Source organism: Rhagoletis zephyria, unplaced genomic scaffold (assembly GCF_001687245.7).
Source record: "Rhagoletis zephyria isolate East Lansing unplaced genomic scaffold, Rhagoletis_zephyria_1.1 Rzeph_scaffold_08314, whole genome shotgun sequence".
NCBI lineage: Eukaryota > Metazoa > Arthropoda > Insecta > Diptera > Tephritidae > Rhagoletis > Rhagoletis zephyria.
This window is the reverse complement of record NW_016165394.1, coordinates 7,477-26,751: the sequence shown is the minus strand read 5'-3', so window position 1 is coordinate 26,751 and position 19,275 is coordinate 7,477. Positions and strand designations below refer to the sequence as shown.

The 19,275-nt window shown below is 35.6% G+C and overlaps 1 protein-coding gene across 1 annotated transcript in view; it reads right to left on the bottom strand.

Moving 5' to 3' along the window:
• Window positions 1-3,085: 3,085 nt before the first annotated feature.
• LOC108374963 (uncharacterized) overlaps window positions 3,086-19,275 on the bottom strand; it is a gene marked incomplete at both ends in the record, with an annotated part of 21,222 nt that continues 5,032 nt past the window's right edge. The window contains 3 exons of the mRNA XM_017631024.1: window positions 3,086-3,303; window positions 5,713-5,925; window positions 6,630-7,548. Of these exons, the coding sequence (XP_017486513.1) occupies window positions 3,086-3,303; window positions 5,713-5,925; window positions 6,630-7,548 (1,350 nt within the window). The remainder of the gene's footprint in view (window positions 3,304-5,712; window positions 5,926-6,629; window positions 7,549-19,275) is intronic.

The window sequence follows — 19,275 nt, the reverse complement described above, 5'->3', positions numbered from 1 at the left end:
ATAGCGAATGTTAAAATAATAATGAAAAAGAGGAAGCCNAACAAAAGGGAGGGGAGGGGGCGAAGAGTAAAAGCAGCCGCAGCAGCAGTGGACTATGTAAATGCAACATTGAGACAGTTTCAAGTGTAGAAACGACCCAAGAATGCAATGCCAGCGTCAAGTAATAGCGAATGTTAAAATAATAATGAAAAAGAGGAAGCCGGCGAAGTGTAATGCATAGAAGAGAAAAGTTAAGATATCATCGTTTGTAGTAGTAACTATGTCTGTGCATATCTGCAAATGCAGCTGCATTGTAGTAAGGCGACTGGTCGTATGATGAATGTGTGTCGTAAGTAAGTATGTAGTACATATCCCTGGGTAAGCTAGAAATTTTTGTGTAACTTTTACGTGTACACAGCTGCAAGGCTTTGTAATTGGCGCGNGGTCGTAAGTAGGTATGTAAGTATGTACATACATATCCCTGGGTAAGCTAGAAATTTTTGTGTAACTTTTACGTGTACACAGCTGCAAGGCTTTGTAATTGGCGCGTAAACATGCCGAGAATACTTTAGATAAGGCTGCATTTAATGCATTTCGCGAAATTAAAGCTGAAGTAGGGAGGTGAGAGCAAAAACTTGCATCAATAGAAATGTTGCGAATTCAGAACAGTAATGCTGAATGCATGAAGTTACCTTGTGACGAGCCAGAGTTTTAATTAATAGTTTAAAGTTTGTATAGAAAATTAAATTAAGTTCTCGTTTGTTGGAAGAGAAAGAAAAACAAACAAATACAATATAAGATTTTAGTGGAGCAAGGTGTGTAAGAGTGTGTGCCAGAGGAAAATGTCAGCCATTTTTTGTTGGCTAAACATGCAATTAAAGTTACGATTGCATTTATACTTGCGCTGAAATTATAATTAATTAACCAAGCGCAAATAAATAAATGTTAGCTGCTCAGTTTTTTTGTAAAAATGAAGGATATTTCATCATTGTTGCAATTTTTAAATTATGTAAGTGCCGAGTAAGATTGTAAATTCTTTCAAAACGAACAACTTTTATGAGAAAAAAGTAATTCCAACCGCGTAAAATCGAAAGATGCCGGCCTTAAATCAGAAAGATAACTGCTAAGTTCATCGCCAATTTTTCAAGGACATCTTATCGGTACAAACTTGTAGAGAATGAGGAGTGGTGAAAACTCAACAAAAAATGGTTTTTGTAAAAATTTGGTACAATAAGTTGCTGCAGGAGCTCCGAGAAAGAAAATGTACGTATATTTGTACTTAGAGCGTGTGTGAATCGGTAGAAAAGTTCGCGGCGAGTAAATTTTTGGCAACTGTGAGGTGAATAAAATTTCAGTAGCTCATGAGGATAGTGAAATTTTTGACAAATCCATAGAAACTTTTGACAATCGCAAAGATTATTGATGTGTGTAATTTTTCGTTCAATAAAAGCTTAAATTGATGAATTGCAATCAACGATGGTAGATGTTTTCTTAAAATATTAATTTCACTTCAATTTGTAATATTTTATTCCACGTAAATCTGCGGTTATGAAAAATTTACTGCTGTCAAAAAATATTTCATTTCACACAGCAGATTGGCAAAACTGTCTCACCATAGTAAAAATATTATTCAACAGCATTCCCCGTAGAACTTTGTTACCGATTCACACACGCCCTTAAAAATAACCATCGAATTATTAAAGTGAACAAAAAATTGGTTTACAAATTTTTTATTCGGTTGACTTGGAATTTTCCGAAAAAAATAAAAATTAGTTTCTGAAAATATATATGTATTTCTTTCAAAATATCACCTGGGATGATAGAATAGTATAAAAGCTTAAATGGTTTGCTTAAAAATATTTAAACATTTTATCAACATAATCAAAATAATGAAATTTTTGGAGGAATTTTGAAATCAGTCCAGCTTACGTTAATCTTAATATTCTTCCGAAATGGAAATGGCGGAATCTTAAAATATAATAAAATAATGATTTCGGTGGAAAAAGCACAACATTTTTTTGGCGAGGTATCCTTATGTATATTTATAAGTTGAGTGAGAATTCAAAGAAAGAGAAAAGCTTCCGGGCCGTTAAACATGAAATAATCATTACAGCAAACCAATAAAAAAAAAAAATAAAAATTCGATAAAAATATCGAGAGTGGTGTCGATAAGTGTATCGATAAATCTAAATCGTTCGAGCTATCGATAGTAATTCAACACTACTAAGTATTAAGCTTTGAAATTGATGTTATCGATAAATAAATCGAAATGGAATATATCGATATAGATAGTTGAAAAGTAGTGAGATTAGGTAAAATAGTCTTTAGAATATGCTTTTGCATTAGATGCATACTTAAAAATTAAATTAAATTAAATTAAAAAGTGAAAGATATGCTTTGACATTTCGTCGTACATAAAATTAAGCTGGGATTTTGCCTTTGGGGACCAGATGAATTCGGTGCATAAGAGAACGCAAGACATTGTGATAACCAGTTGGTAGCTTGATATCAGCCCAATATTATGTTCTTTCTAGCGAAAAACATAACCAAGCAGGTTTGAATATCTAAGCAACCATATTAATCCTCAGACTTTATGCGTTATGAGTTTATCTACACCATGACATCATAAGTTTCGAAGAGGACTAGCTATGCCACTACTACTTGCATCTTTGGAAGGCTTATAGGCCTCTTCCGCTCAACGGACGTTGTTCTTGGCAAAGATAGAATTGGACGATGACTGTGCTCACGTCAAAGGATTCGAAGAGAACTGCCTCCTTTGAATTTGCAATATTAGGAATTCTTTATTTTGTTATATCCATCTTCGGCATGATTTATAAGATTACGCTTAAGAAACATAATAAACCAAAAAAAAATTGCACAACAAGAACCGTAAATGTTTTAGTGCTTTATTGGCTTGAAAGTCGTAAATCTTTATTTAGCTGTTCGTATTGGAAATGAAAGCGAATTTTCTGCTTCAAGATTTATTATTTGCTGAAATAAATTTAATAACTGTAGCATATACATACATATGTTTGTAAGCATATGTTTATACTATATAATGTGTACATATGTACTACTTTGTGTGTATAAGTTTGCTTCCACTTACCGCTGCCAAAAGGAAATCAAAATTGCACACGGCTATCTGTTTAAATTTCGCTATATCATCGGAACGCATCAAATGATGCCAACTCTCCTCCACATGTCGCATACTGTATGAAACATCAGCGGCAATGGGATTGTAAAAGGTGGATGTGTCATCGTTGTGATGTGATGAAGCTTTACGCTCTGATGCTGAAATGCTTTCCTTCTCCTTTTGACTGATTACTGAAAGGATGATTAAAAAATGTGGATACAATTTTAAGCAAATATAAAGTATGTACATACATACGTAGAAGAATAATATGCTAAAATGCGTGGCTATATAAATATTGCTTGTCAAAAATTTTATTGTTATATATAAGTATGTGTAAGTGTGATTGACCCTGTCTTCTCAAACCGGCTTCCACCGTTGTTTTTTTTTGCATATTTTCAGGCGCGTTTTTTTTGAAACATTAATTTTTTGATTATGGAATTTTGTTTTACTAAAAATGTAGCTATAAAAAATTTATTAATTTTATCCTAAACACTGGAATATCTTCCTTAAGCTTGATTGACCGGAAGCTAACTGTTTGTCTTGACTTATGCATAACTGCCCTCAATATGAAATTTTCCATTATTTGGGAACCACATATATTTAAATAAGAAGTCCATTCAGAAAAATTTTTCAGCATCAATTAGAAGCACAGGTGAGAGTTGGTAGTGGGAAGAATTTATAATACGAATATTTGGAACTCCGGATAGTTATTTGTGTAGCATTGAAAATTGTGTAATCCGAATTTATTGAAACTCTATAGTCCGTATCTCGAAAGCGCATATAACGAACCATAAAGCAACGTTTTGCTACATATTGAGCTAAATTTTGATTCAGAATTGAGCGTGATGCAATCTGTTCAAATGTGCTACTTCTTTAAATTTATAATTTATAATTCAGAATTCTTTAATTACAACTTAAACAAGTATGTAGCAATACTTCGATAATTCCGCGTACTCGAAAAATTGAATAAAGGTATTATGGAATATGCAATAAAAGTAGACAAAATCGGACGTAATTCATATTTATTTGTAAGTAATTTTTATTTTTCGTATATGAGGCATTCTTTTTCATATCGGACAACAAATTTAGCCTCACACTTTCGATTCGCTTAGTGTTTTTTATGGATTCTATATATGAAATAAGCTACCACGTATTCAGGGAACTTTTTTTCTTCTTTTTCTTCGGAGAGATGATCTGTCATAGTTCGAATTTTGTCGTTATTCTGACCATACATGTACTTCTTCAAATCGTTAAATGTATCTCGGATTCCTCTCATCGCAGAGACTTCACCTTAATGTCGTTTTAAAGCTAAAGAAACAGGCTTAATATTTTTATGTAAAAGATGGTGGATTGTTTTTTTTTTTGCTTTTAGCTTTAAATAGTCGTACTTTTTGAAGTTGATTTACATAGTGAAGACCAATAAACTAGGGATATACCATCGTAATACCTGACTAGTTCTCTATAAAAATGGGCATTTTTCAATAACTATTTTTAGAATATTTTTTTTTATGAGGAGATTTTTTTTGTTAAGAAAATTTTTTTTCAAATTTATTTTCGAAAACTTAGGAAGAGATATGACTAACTCAGTGAGAAGGGAGACCAGTGTGAATGCATGTATGTATATAAAAAAAAAATATTTATTGGACCAAAAAGTAGTGGGTAGGCACTGTGGCCAATGGTAATCAACTATTACCACCTCCGCATGGTTGTAAGCCATGCAGAGTCCGCAGAATGCTCCGGAAGCAGTGTCCGGAGGATGCATCCGACTAGGCAGAGCATCCTTTGAACTGCCATCAAATTAAAACTTAAGAAAGTTTTATTACATTGCAGTTGAGAAGTGCATGTACATAAATTTCATTAATTTAATGAAGGAAATTTTTGCACATGCAGCACTACATAGCATGCATTTAGGCGCCTGGTGTTAGCAGTCGCATGTAAACAAGATATATTTAGCAAGGTGTTAACAATCGGGTTTTTGCAAAACTCTAAATGTTATTGCGTATTCCGATAAAAATTTGAAGCGAATCGGAGACAAATGGACTTAAAAAAGAATGCCTCATATGAAAATCCTTCCACATCACATTATTCTCCTACAGTGTCAGAAACAACAACAACGAATATAAGAACTTTTGATTTACATTACATACATTTCAGATATCTGGCTAACAGTAAGTGTTATTACTGTATGAGAAATATGTAAATTAAAACCAGTTTTTCTTAATTTGAAAATTTAGAGCTGGTTTTTTCCAGATTGCCATTTTTCAAATAACTCGTGATGTCGGATTTTAAAGTAAGTGGCTGTCGGCCAACTTCATTGAAAGCGACTAGTTCAAAGGCCATTTAAAAAATTCTACTTTCGTATTCATCAAAAAGTTGAACGCAAAGGTGAACTATGTAAATACCAGGGGTGTATGGCGAACTTTTGTTCGTTCGCATGTAAGGTGGTAGCATCTAATGCACATGTGTGCTTTCGATACTTCTTTGCTTGCGTTTTTGCTCTATTCGTTTAAAGCCTCTTTTAGCAAAGAGCCTACTGCATAAATTACATAAAACATATGCATGTATGTGCATATAGAGGTAAAGTAATATTCAAGAATCACCTGAGTGTTTGTCACTTTCTCCCGAGGCATTTTCACTGGTGCTTCCATCATTCTCTTCATTTTCCTGTTGAAAAAATATATTGGCAATAGCTATGTGCATCGTTCGTGTACTATGTGCATCCATATAACGGCTTTTTGAGAGTTCAGCGCAGTAACTGTGACGCCACTCTAGCAGAACTTTGCCAGACATGATTTTATCACGCAACAAAAATTCTAAAAATAAAAAGTAGTAATAAAACAGAACACACACATATTGCTCTTAAATAGGTGATTTGTATTAGCGCGGGTCAATTTTTTTTTTGCCTATGCGCGTATAGCACAGGAGGATTCTACGTGTAATTCTAAGCAAATTTTCTGAAGAAACCATGGGTCTAAAATCAACTTGGAGTTTGCCGAATTGCGAAAATAGGTTTCGAAGAAAATGTGAAAATTTCCACTGTTTCATCCTCTGGCGTTCATATTTTCGCAATTTGGCAAACTTCAAATTTATTTTAGACCCAAGGTTTCTTCGGCAAATTTGCTTAGAATTCCACGTATATTCCTTCTGTGCTATACGCGCATAGTCGAAAAAATCTTGCATACGAATTTACCTGCCCTAATGTATATACATTAGGGTGGTCCTTAAAAAAAATTTAAAGAACGAATTTTTGCAGTCTCACCCCTTCAGTCGGTAAACCACTGTCATATATATCACATATAGGGTTTGGTCCCTTGGAGACGGTTAAGGCGTATCGACTATATTAGCATCGACGTAGGGGTTGAGGCTTAGGAAATCTGATGTGAAAATTATAAGGACCACCCTAATATACATATATACGTACATATATGGATTAGTCAGAACTAAAGATGATACGAATTGAAATATGCAGTGAAAAAATAATAGTCGCCTCAATTCTCCTGCCTTAACCAATACTCACTCATATCACTGTGTATTTGCTTGAAGGTAGAGAAATTGAAATTTCCTCTCTCCGCCTCAACGAATGCCTCTGGATCGTCCGTGAGCATTAGCAGTTCGAGCAACTCCGTTTCCGATAAACCAAACTCCGAGCAAGTAATATAACCAGCTAAGCGCGCTACACATTTCTTGCCATATCGCGCCTCAAGCCGTTCAAATTCGTGCGCTATAAAATCCGTAAACGATATATCCGGCAGGCCAGCAGCCACGGCCAGTGGCTTATGCAACTCAGTGCGATTCTCCTCAGCAGTTAAATCGAAAAGGAACTCTGCCGACTTGAAGCGATCACGTTGCATTGGTGTGAAGCGCAGCTGATCAATTGGTGTTGTTGTCGAGCAGATGAGTTGCACATTCCATGGCAAAGAGGTGGGCAGCCATGACAGTGCCGCCACCACGTCGCAATCAAGCGGATTTAGCAGTTGTAGATCGTCGATAAAAATGAAAAATATATCATTACTCATATCCTCGATGCGACGTAGTAAATTTTGGAACCAGCTGTTGATGTAGACCGGATCGAAGGAAGCATCTTTGGGTAAATAACCTTCGGGTATATTGTAAATAATGGAGATTTGCTGACAAATCACGCGTAATAATTCGAGATTGTAGGCAGAGCGCGGTGAAGCGGCAGCAAAGCGCATAACGCGATAGACGCGTGTCGAATTGAACCAATCCTTACACTGGTGATACAAGTTCACCAGGAGCGCACTCTTGCCGCTGCCATGGGGCCCATAAATGAAGTAGGGTGCATGACGACTGCCATTGCGGAAATTGGCTAGCAAATTCTGACGCAAACGTCCCGGCACACGACTCGAAGCCAAAGCAGCGGCATCATGATGTTCGCGAAGAATGCGCAAATGTGTGGCATGCTCGTGGAAGATTTCCTAGAAGGCCAAAGAAAGAAATGTGAAAAATTAGTAAAAGAAAAAACTACTGTATTCCTTTTCCTCATACTTTTTCATTGATACCTTTTTGTGTAAAAAGTGAGGAAAATTACTTTTTTACCCTTCACACCTGCGTCGTTTAATTTGTAAAAATACGTACTCTCGGTATTCTTCTCTCGCTTCCTTTGCAATTGCTTCGTATTTAATGAATAAAAAGTAAAAAGAAAAAACAAAAACCGGAGAAGCTTTGCACATCTGAATACCCTCAAGGCTATTGGCACACTTTGCATCCGCTTACTTCCGCAAATTGCACAATCAGGCAGCGAATTGGAAACGTGCAACCAATACTACTTTTATCTACTTTATTACCCAGCAATCCCCCCAATACGTTTTTTATATAACATTTTATCAAAATTTATTTCACCCTTCTTCCCTGCGTATATTTCCAAACAAAAAAAGCTTATCTTGCTCATTAGCATACTGGGTCCAACCTGCGCGCCGAGGCATACAAATATTTAAAGTTACATTCGTGTCGAGTGCTAAGTTGGATTTTGGGCTACGGCAATTCATTTGCGACTAAAAACACCATGTCGTCTTTGGATGAGGCCCAGGGAAACAGTGTTTGAAAAAGAGTTGCTCTTTTTACTTAATTTTTGCTCAGTAATGTAGGCTCTTTTAACTGCTTTATTGCAGATATTCACGACCTGAAGAGGCTGCACTTGAACACTGATGACGGGTTCAAATCGCTTGTATCACTCTTGATAAGAGGCGGAGTTGGAACTAGCATTGAAGCTCAACTCTTCAGAAAACCTTTAGATAGTCCTCTCCATTTTTCTATGCCTTAGTAGTTTGAAGTCCAAAAAAATCAATCAACGTTTATATATACAACAAATACAGGCTTCGCCCTCGCCTGCAGGATCAGCAGACACGAGGCTGATGCCCCATTGTTGAAGAAAGGCGCTTTCTTTGTTATCTTTTCAGACAGTCAAGCGGAGATCAGGGTCCTCTCCACTAGGAAAAGGAGTGCTTCGATACGCTTTACCCCTTGGCAGCAATTACCAATTTTTTATTTTTATTTCTATTTTTTGTTGTTTGTCGGAACCAGGCTCAAAACAACGCGTTCAGAAAACAACACTCAGACTACATGCCGTCCATTGTATTGTTTTCATTTCCCTTTTAATCTGTTTTAAATCTTCACTATTTACGAATAAACCTAAGCAGATTGTTGGGTGTTAAAGGGCTCAGGTGTTCGCCTCTCAAGACATCGCGGCCAAATATCCCATACCTAATTCTTGCAAAGGGGGGGCCAGAAGCACAAAAAGTGTTCCAACGTCCCATCCTCTTTAAGGCAGGATGGGCAAATGAAGTTGCCTATCACAGTCAGGCGTAACACTAGGCACTAGGGTAGCGGGATATTGAAGGGAACGAGGTCGCACAGTGGGGCGTCCCCATATAAGCTGTGGCCAAAAGAAGTAACCGTACTACAAATCCGCTGAAATTTCGTATATGCGCTATTCGGCACTTAAGAATGAAGAAATGTGGAAAATAGTAAAATTCAACGCGCTGCCACGTCCCCTCTATTGTGGGCGGAAATAGTAAATGTTAACCGCTTTTGATGAAATTCATGCTGGTTTTAACTGGAAAATCATAAATATGAAAGAGCGTCAAAATCGGTTTACATTATCGTCCATTAATTCTAGAAAAATAGGCGCAAATTTAAAAAAAAAAAATATTTTTGAAGAAGTTAGGTGTATCCTGCACGTTTACTCCAAAATTTTCCGATTTGGAAGATAATGAAGAGTTTTTTTACTATGATGCCCACCTCGTACGAAACTATTTTGGCTCCAAGCACTAAATTTTATGAAGTTTGGAGAAAATTGACACATTTATTTTATTTTTAACGAAGCTCATATTTCTTCCTTTAAAAAATGACAAACCGAAAATATTTACAACACCTGCATACTAAATTATTTGCTTGATATGTATTTGCACTGAAACTTTCAATTCTACCTACACTTTATTGAACAAAAGTTTAGCTAAGGCAAGAAGGACTTTTGCCATCAAAAACGGATCTCGTTCAGAGAAGCGTCCACTTTTGGCTGACAGCTGAATGTGATTAATAGATTCGCAAGTCATTAATATCTACACTTTCTGTGGGTCACTGACTAACCGACAAGAAAATGATCTAACTGTCGGTTTCAATGAACTCACATGGAATTTCTTCAAAATAAGAGGCGATTGAAGGTATTAAAATCTTCGAAGGAAATCCGCACGTGGATGCCGACAGGTAATGTGTCGCACGGAAAGAAACAGGCACTGTTGAATCCAGATCAGCACGCGTACAGAGCGGATAGATCTACAGATATTACTCTGTACGCTCTGACTTCGGAAATACAGGAAACCTTCGAGTTTGGACGAACAGTGCTCTGTGCCTTCCTTGATATCAAGGCGGCGTCCGACAATAAATCCCATAGAGGACTTAATCTAGCTAAGAGGTTGTTTCGAAAGAAACTATAGGGTTGAAACACACAGCAAGGCGACCTGGAGTACTTCTATCATAGACCAGGGATTCAGGGGTGGGGAGAAGGTGTTTATGGCCCTAGGCTGATGATTTAGGTGCCTCTGGAAACCTTTCCTAGCATATTCCAAGCGGAAGTCTATGCCATAAGTTTGTGTACTGAGATTGCCAAGGAGGCACCATTATACCTCCTTCTGGAATGTGAGGCCATCGCACTTAGAAGAGAGAGGAGCATATGGCAATTATGGCCAAGAGAGGACCAAATTCGCTTTCTGCCTCCGAGTTCAATTCTGAAAATTCTAGAATCTCTAGTGCTAGGTGAAGTACTGTGATGAGCTCTGGGAATAATATACCTACTGGTCGCAGTGCTTTATTCAACTATCTATCTCTCTATCAAGCACTGAAAGAGCCTGCACGATGTCGGGTTGACTTCCAGTTAAGATCTTGCAAAGATCAGGAATCCATGCTGTGTGTTAATCTTTGTAATAGATGTGACACTCCAAAATGGTTTTGACTATGTTTGTGAGGCGAAATTCGAATGGGGCTTGATCGAAGCTATCTTCGAACCAGGCCCCAAAAAGGTTGTATTTAAGGCCTTACTCACGATAGCCTCGTGGATGTACGACTAATTTTCAACACCACTCGCCGGACACAAATATGAATAAAAACGACTACAAAAACAACAACGCAAACAAAGAGACAGACACTCTTAAAGAATCGGAAGAGCAGCTGCACAGACACGTACTATGGGGCCAGTACCAAAATAAGGCTACCAAACAGCGTAGAGAGTTTAAACAGCTACTTTGTTGAAATTCAGGCAGAGTTCGAATGGGCAAACGCCGTCATAACGGACTACCGGCTATGGAAGCAGTAAAAGCCACAGGTAATCAGCAAACGTCACAGATCAGGTGAAATCCTGCTAGCTAAACCCAAGAGGGTCAGCAGCTTTCGAAAAAGGATATAAATTAGATATCCCTGGCAGAGAGAAATGGATGTAGGACGCTCCGAGATTCTTTGATTCTATTCGATGCTACACTAGCGGATCTAAAATGGAAACGAAGGTCGGGGGGTGAGTGAACTCGGAACGACTTGGAGTACAATTGGCTCTAACCAATTTGAATTTTATCCACAAGTAATTCGGAAACTTGGAAGTATTTGGCAGCACATCACTTAAAGTGATAGCAGTTTACTCTTCACCAGATATATTTAGGTACCGGAATACAGAGGTATACCAGAGGTATGAGAGATGAAAAAAGCGTACTTCCCTTACACTTTCACCGTTTTGGAAGAGATTGGGCATTTCGAGCACCACCTGCAAGCTCAATACTACACAATAATTTATGTATCTATGCTGAGCAGAGAAGAAGTTTCCTTGGCTATGCGTCTACTAACACGCTGAAAAAAGCAACATGTAAATACCGTTACTTTTTTATAAACACATTAAATGAAGGTCCAACACATCTTGATACTTGTTCCACGTTTTTAACTATGAGTCAAACAGCCGTTTTACGGTTGTTGAGTCCGCTTTGTTGTTGGAATAATGCATTTTTAATGTCACACTTAGTCGACATCCGTAAAAAAAAAGAAACCATTTGACAAGCATGCTCCTCTAAACAAGCGAATCCTTCACAACTGACACTTCCCTTGCCACTAACGCTAAGCTACCTTGAACACGTTTAGCGTATTTATACATTTTTTTTTCTTACTTATTTACATAAAGTGCACTTTCGCTTTTTTGTTTTTGCTTAAGCCGCCGCTGCAATTCAGTGCGCTATGTGGCATGATGCAAATTCATTACTTAAAATGCAATTTAAAATGTATGCAAAGTAAGCGTTTTTCGCACGGTTTGCTGCCCTCATTTTGCTTATTTTCCCCCTCTTACGCTCAACCTCTCTATTCTTAATGGTTATTTTAACTTTTCATTTTTGAATGTCCAAATATCACGTTCCGCATGAAGAGATATTTTCACCTCCACCTCCATTCGTTGCAACACCACGCACGCCTTCGCCGCTGCAACATAAAAAAGGTGCAACTCAGTGAACGCTCAACGCATTATGCAAAATATTTATGCATCATGTTATGCTGGCGCAAGCAGAGGTATAACAACAAAATGCTAGTGCAAATAAAAATGTAAGCTTCCACATAAATTTGCGCGCAAATGCTTGCTTTACGTATTTTATTCGGCTGCAAACTGAAGCCAAAGCGAGGTTTTCTCCCTTCAAAGCTCCCTACAAAGCCATGGCGAAAAACGACCCTTGTTCGCCATCAATTACTTTTTAGTATATATATACATACATACCGTGCCGTGGTATATAATTGTGCGTTCCATAAAAAGAGTAACTGCGCCACCCACTCACTTATCACGAAAATCTGATATGACTATCCCCCACAGCACTTCAGTGACAACGTCTCTCACAATCAGCACCGCAGCAACAATTATCATCGCTATCACTTTAAGTGCCATGGCGTGTTACTCAACTTTTTGACCCGTAATCATGCAAATGGCTTTTCATGCAAATGCAATGCAATTACTTTGACGCTTTAACGTTCAGAACGCTTGGTTATTATCTGTATCCAACAAGTTTAGACTGCTTGTCAGAGCGTTAGGCTAAAAACGGTAATTAAATTAAAAACAAGCAGCATATTTGACGATGATTTGAAGCGTTTAAGTCGTAATTTATTTTAACGTTTGAAAACTAAAACGGAACATCAATTTCTAAACATTAAAAAATACGATATAAAGTTTCGGCCACTTCAAAATTTGACACGCATTTTTGGCAATCTAAAAATGGAGATATATCGTATTAGTCGGCCGCTGTAGCTGAGTGGCTTGAGGTGCGTACTGCCACTGCATAGGACCTTGGTTCGATCCCCGGTACGTGCAACATCAAGATTAGAAAACGTTTTTTTTTTAACAGCGATCGCCCCTCGGCAGGCAATGGCAAACCTCTACACAGGGCTGCCAACTATCTTTAGCTACGAGGTGCCATATTGAGGATAAAAAAGTGCCAAAATGTGCCAAATAGAAAAATAAAAGCGCCAAAAATGGTGTCATCCTTTTTAATTCTTCCCATTCAGCAATAAAATAAGCACCGCATTTCTAAAACAAAAAGGCAATGCCAAAATAAGATCAAGATAAGTTCAATAATCTTTAAAAATTAGAAAATTTCAGTTGAGAAAAAGAAGTACACGCGAAGGACTTCACAAAAAATATATTGAAATACTATTCTTGAAAAGTGCCATTTTGAAAAATTAAGTGCCATTTGATGTAAAATAGGGGCCAAAAATTGCACTGTTTGAGCCAAGTTGGCAGCCCTGCCTCCAAATGTATTCGTGCCATAAAAAAAGCTCCTCATAAAATCCATTCGCCATTCGAAAGTGCAGTAAAACTGAAGGTCTCTCCAACTGTGTAACATTGTCAGTACGCACCCCACGAATTGGATGAGAAGCTCGGCCAAATACTTAACTAAAATGTGAGGACAAAATATATTAAGTTTACGATAAAGACTAAGATTAAAATTAAGATCAAGATTAAGACTAAGAATAAGGTTAAGATTAAGATTAAGATAAAGACTACGATTAAGATTAAGATTAAGTTTAAGAATAAGATTTAGATTAAGATTTAGATTAAAATAAAGATAAAGATCACAATTAAAATTAAGATTAAGATTAAAATTAAGATTACGATTAAGATTAAGGTTAAGATTAAGATGAAGAATAAGATGAAGATTAGACTTAAGATCAAGATTAAGATTAAGATTAGTTTTAAGCTTAAGACTAAGACTACGATTAAGATTAATATTAAGATTAGGTTTCAGAATAGGATTTAGTTTATGATTACGATTAAGGTTAAGGTTAAAATTAAGATTAAGGTAAAGTTTAAGATTAGAATTAAGATCAAGGTTAATATATTTATTCATTGTTATACTGAAAAGTGGTCATATAAGTATGTAATATGGTGCACTTGGTCCTATTAAAAATTCGTATGTACATATGTATGTATTGGTTGTATTGCATTCGATTGCAGTAGTTGTTGTATGTAAGTACGCTTGTGTTGAAATTTAATTTGTTCATATATTCACACAATGCAAATTTTACAGGTTTTCTTGATGTACGTCTGAAAATTGGTTTATTTTGCTAGTGATGTGTGTATGTAGGTAAATATTAATAATGCACATAATAAAATTTATGCAAATATTGACAAAATTATGAACATGCACTTGTATGTCAACAGTTTGCCTATTCGACAACTTGGCATTGCTTATTTATTTAAGCTTAAGCACCTCATTTTGTTTATTTAAATTAGTCGAATATGTAGTGCTCTAATTAAAATGGCGTGAGTGTACTTTAGGCTGTAGGATATGTATTTATANCTTATTTATTTAAGCTTAAGCACCTCATTTTGTTTATTTAAATTAGTCGAGTATGTAGTGCTCTAATTAAAATGGCGTGAGTGTACTTTAGGCTGTAGGATATGTATTTATGTATGTTCAAATTTTTTCAAATGTCTAATTACAATATTTACAACCTGACACATAAGAGTGTTTATGTCTCTGACATTTTTGTTAAGGAAATGGATAAAATTTAGAACGAGCTTACATATTTCAAGTTGCTAAGTTTCGTAGCTTGGTAAGTTGAGCTTATTGCGATTCAGCAGATGAAAATGCTTCACTATTTCTTAGAGACGATGTGACCAAATTGTATGTTTGAATTGAATGTTTGAGCAACAAAATAGGTAAGCAAATACGGCTAGGGAAAACAGGGTTGAAGATATACCCTTTTGATTTATCTTTATTGGAATCAAAGCATATTTAATTAAAAATAAGCATATCTAGCTAAAAAAAAATCACAAAATATCCATTTCCTCTGCAGCGACGTTTTATGGATGCATTGTTTTAAATTGCCTTGATTTTCACATACATACATACATATGTACCTGCATACTACATACATACATAGATGGGTACGTACCAAATATTTAATCAATTTACAATTTTAACGCATTTAAGCAAATTCATCCATTTAGGTATTTTGCAAATATTTTGTTAAGCGTTAAATAGTCTAAATGCCAACCCTTTTCAGAACTCATTAGCAGCAGCAGTCAAAAAGGGATTACCCACTTTGCGGTTTTGTTCCCAAGCAACAGCTGCTTTAACTCTAGAATTGACTGCCTATGCTCTTTCGGCTGAAAATTTTTTTTTTTTTTATTAATTAATGCTAATTTGTTGTTGTCCCCTTGATGGTAAAATTCTTGTCTTAATAACTCTGGTCGAACGTAAAGCCGGTTGGCTAAGCATTTTTCAGGGAATATCATGCTGTTGTTAAATTTGTCTATTTGACTAAAGTAGGATTGACATTTTCTGTTTTATGAAGTTGGACACGGTTGAATAAATGATTCGTTAATAAAGCAACTTTTAAGCAAACGAGTGATTTCTAAAAAAGAAAAAAACAAACGACTTCAACACTCGTAAATTAAACAAAAAAAGACTATTAATTTGTGGTTTACCGTTATTTTTTCCTTGATCCAATCATTGAAACTCAATCACCACCTCCAAGTTATTCCCCTTCCAATAAAAAGAGATCCACAGAATTCCGTTAGTTTTTCTAATGCTCCCATAATCGGAACTAGACAAACTCAATATGAAGGTACGACTTTCCGATAAGAAAAGAGTTATGGAAAACGGTTCACGAGNTTTTTTTTTTATTAATTAATGCTAATTTGTTGTTGTCCCCTTGATGGTAAAATTCTTGTCTTAATAACTCTGGTCGAACGTAAAGCCGGTTGGCTAAGCATTTTTCAGGGAATATCATGCTGTTGATAAATTTGTCTATTTGACTAAAGTAGGATTGACATTTTCTGTTTTATGAAGTTGGACACGGTTGAATAAATGATTCGTTAATAAAGCAATTTTTAAGCAAACGAGTGATTTATAAAAAAAGAAAAAAATAAACGACTTCAACACTCGTAAATTAAACAAGAAAAGACTATAATTTGTGGTTCACCGTTATTTTTTCCTTGATCCAATCATTGAAACTCAATCACCACCTCCAAGTTATTCCCCTTCCAATAAAAAGAGATCCACAGAATTCCGTTAGTTTTTCTAATGCTCCCATAATCGGAACTAGACAAACTCAATATGAAGGTACGACTTTCCGATAAGAAAAGAGTTATGGAAAACGGTTCACGCGGTCCAAAGTTATGCAGTAGCACACATACAAAAAAAAATATTTCGACGATTTGATACGTGTACGGCCACTGTCAAACCAGAAAAATCTGACGATATTTTGCGTTGTAATATGTATATATATATATATTTTTATTATTATTGTCCAAAGAGATGTAAAAAATAAGTTTCGGGCCTCAGGAGGCTGTGGAACTGCTGCCATCTTGGAAACAGTGGTGGCCAACGTATTTTCCAACTTAGTTTAATTTTATTTTTCTTTCGGGACAGGAGGCTTAAAATGCCTAAAAGTATTTTCAGACAGAAATTTAATTGCGTCAATTAACTTCTTAATCAGGCCATAATTTTTCGGTGTTCAATAGTATACTTTCAAATTGAAAAGTAAAGACATTTTTTCTAAAAATAAAGTTATGGCAAATTTTTAAGTATTTTATACATTTCTGATGGTGAAAGTGTAGGTACTTTCGGTGCTACAACTTGCTATATTGACTACTTAAACTCTGCACCAGAAACATTTATTGGGTTCACATTAAGGTGTTCGATTATGTGTCTATTTTTGAAAACCGGTTTTCCAGTTTCGGTTTTATTTTACATAATTTCTCTGCAGTAACACTTACTGTTAGTCGGAAATCATGACTAAAATTACAATATGACTGCCAAAAAAAGGTACAGCTTTAATTTAGAAATAAATAACTGCCGTTAGAGGAGAATGACTACAAAATGTAGTCGATTCACTGATTTGTTGTGGTTCAATTTTCAATCAAAAAAACACGTGTTTAAAATATTTTGATTCTGGCATAAAAATAAACTGGGTTTTCCAGTTTATTCGCTTGTAAAAATCCGGTTTATCAGGTATTGGAAAAATCTAGAGGTAAAAAAACCGCTTAAAAATATTAACAAAACCGCTTGAAACCGCATTTACCACTGATTTCACTTAACCTCCTGTCATGACAAACCCTATCTTGTATGTCTTCCCCTAACCTCAATTAAATCTTCTCAGCTAACAACTACTGGTGTTGGTTAACAGTAGATTCCTCCTTTCAAAAAGCATGAATTATTACCCAATCAAAATGTGTGGTCCGTTATGCTAACATAATTTTTTACTTAACACATACATATGTGGCATGCATAACCTCATGTTAATTTTTACATTGTATGTACATTAGGAAGGCAAAAAAAAAGATTTAAAATGTTTCACGCTAAGAGTTTTTTAAATGGGGANTTGTAAAAATCCGGTTTATCAGGTATTGGAAAAATCTAGAGGTAAAAAAAACCGCTTAAAAATATTAAAAAAACCGCTTGAAACCGCATTTACCACTGATTTCACTTAACCTCCTGTCATGACAAACACTATCTTGTATGTCTTTCCCTAACCTCCATTAAATCTTCTCAGCTAACAACTACTGGTGTTGGTTAACAGTAGATTCCTCCTTTCAAAAAGCATGAATTATTACCCAAACAAATGTGTGGTCCGTTATGCTAACTTAATTTATTACTTAACACATACATATGTGGCATGCATAACCTCATGTTAATTTTTACATGTATGTACATTAGGATGGCAAAAAAAAAAGGTTCAAAATGTTTCACGCTAAGAGTTTTTTAAATGGGGAAAAAAGAATACGCGCAGTTTTTTGTTAAAAAAGAAATGATATTTAGAACTGTCTCAAATTTCATGAAGTTTTCCATGTATTTTATATAGGGAAAACACTTTTTCGGAGAAATGGAATACACATACGTTTTTTATTTTTTTTGAACATCAATATTATCTTAAGGAGACTTCCAAAAATAATACCCATTTACCATCTTTTATGACTAACGTTTTTTTANGGAGAAATGGAATACACATACGTTTTTTATTTTTTTTGAACATCAATATTTTCGATCGTAAATTTCTCTTTCTCTTAAGGAGACTTCCAAAAATAATACCCATTTACCATCTTTTATGACTAACGTTTTTTTCTGGGTCCCCCTTTGCATTTTTGGTGTTTTTTTGGGGTCCTATAAAAATAGTTAGTATTAAAAATTGGTTGAATAAGCAATTTAGTAATTTTAAATTAAGTCTCCTATAGGGTGGCAGAGCTTTCCGATCGAAAAATATAGATTTTCAAAAATTCTGTACCATTTCAAAGAAAATGTGTTTTTCCCCTTATAAAATACATGGACTCAATAGGCTTTGAGGCAGTTCTAAATGTAATTTTTTTTCTTATACAAATAAATACGAGTATTCTTTTTTTTTTAGAGAAACACTTTAAACTTACCTCCCCCCGGCTGTGTTTTTGGACCACCCTAAAGTACATACATATATACACATTCCTAATTAGTGCAAATATAGCTCCTCTTTGCGTAATAATTACACAGACCTGCATGATTGCTTAACGGCCCCTTGTTAGTACAGCAAATGCTTTGGCTTATAATAAAGGATCATTCATTTTGTAAATACTTCCTTCCAGATCCACCGAAAATTGCTGTAATTTTATTATTTTTAGCAAGAATTTGCATTGTATTTTCAGGTACACCACAGCCACAATTCATTACCTGCATTACGTACTACATATTTGTATTATTTTCAATGTAAAAAAGCCCATTCATAAAAAGGACAAATACAATTATAAAAAACCACAAAGCATTTCACACCCTGAAATTATGCCAACTCATTGTTTTGTAGCTTTTGCTTTTCGTTCTTTTGCCACCAACATCCCCGTACTTGTGGCCGTTTTCCTTTCGCGCCGCTTTCACAAACACATACATAGCTGCAGGCGAAAAACGAAAGTAGAGGCATCAACAATTGTTTTAGTACAGCAACAAGCATTTTTGGTTGCGGCAAAGAAAAAATGTATGGTGTAACTCAACAGCAGCAGCAACAACAATAAAGCCATTTTTTTCAAACCAGCTGCCAACCCTTTGTTTTAGCCCGATGATTGCTCGCAGCTTAAAAGTTTTTTCCTCGAATATGACCGACTTAACATAAACATGCAAATAAAGGTTTGTGCTTGTACATAAATACATATATATATATATATATAT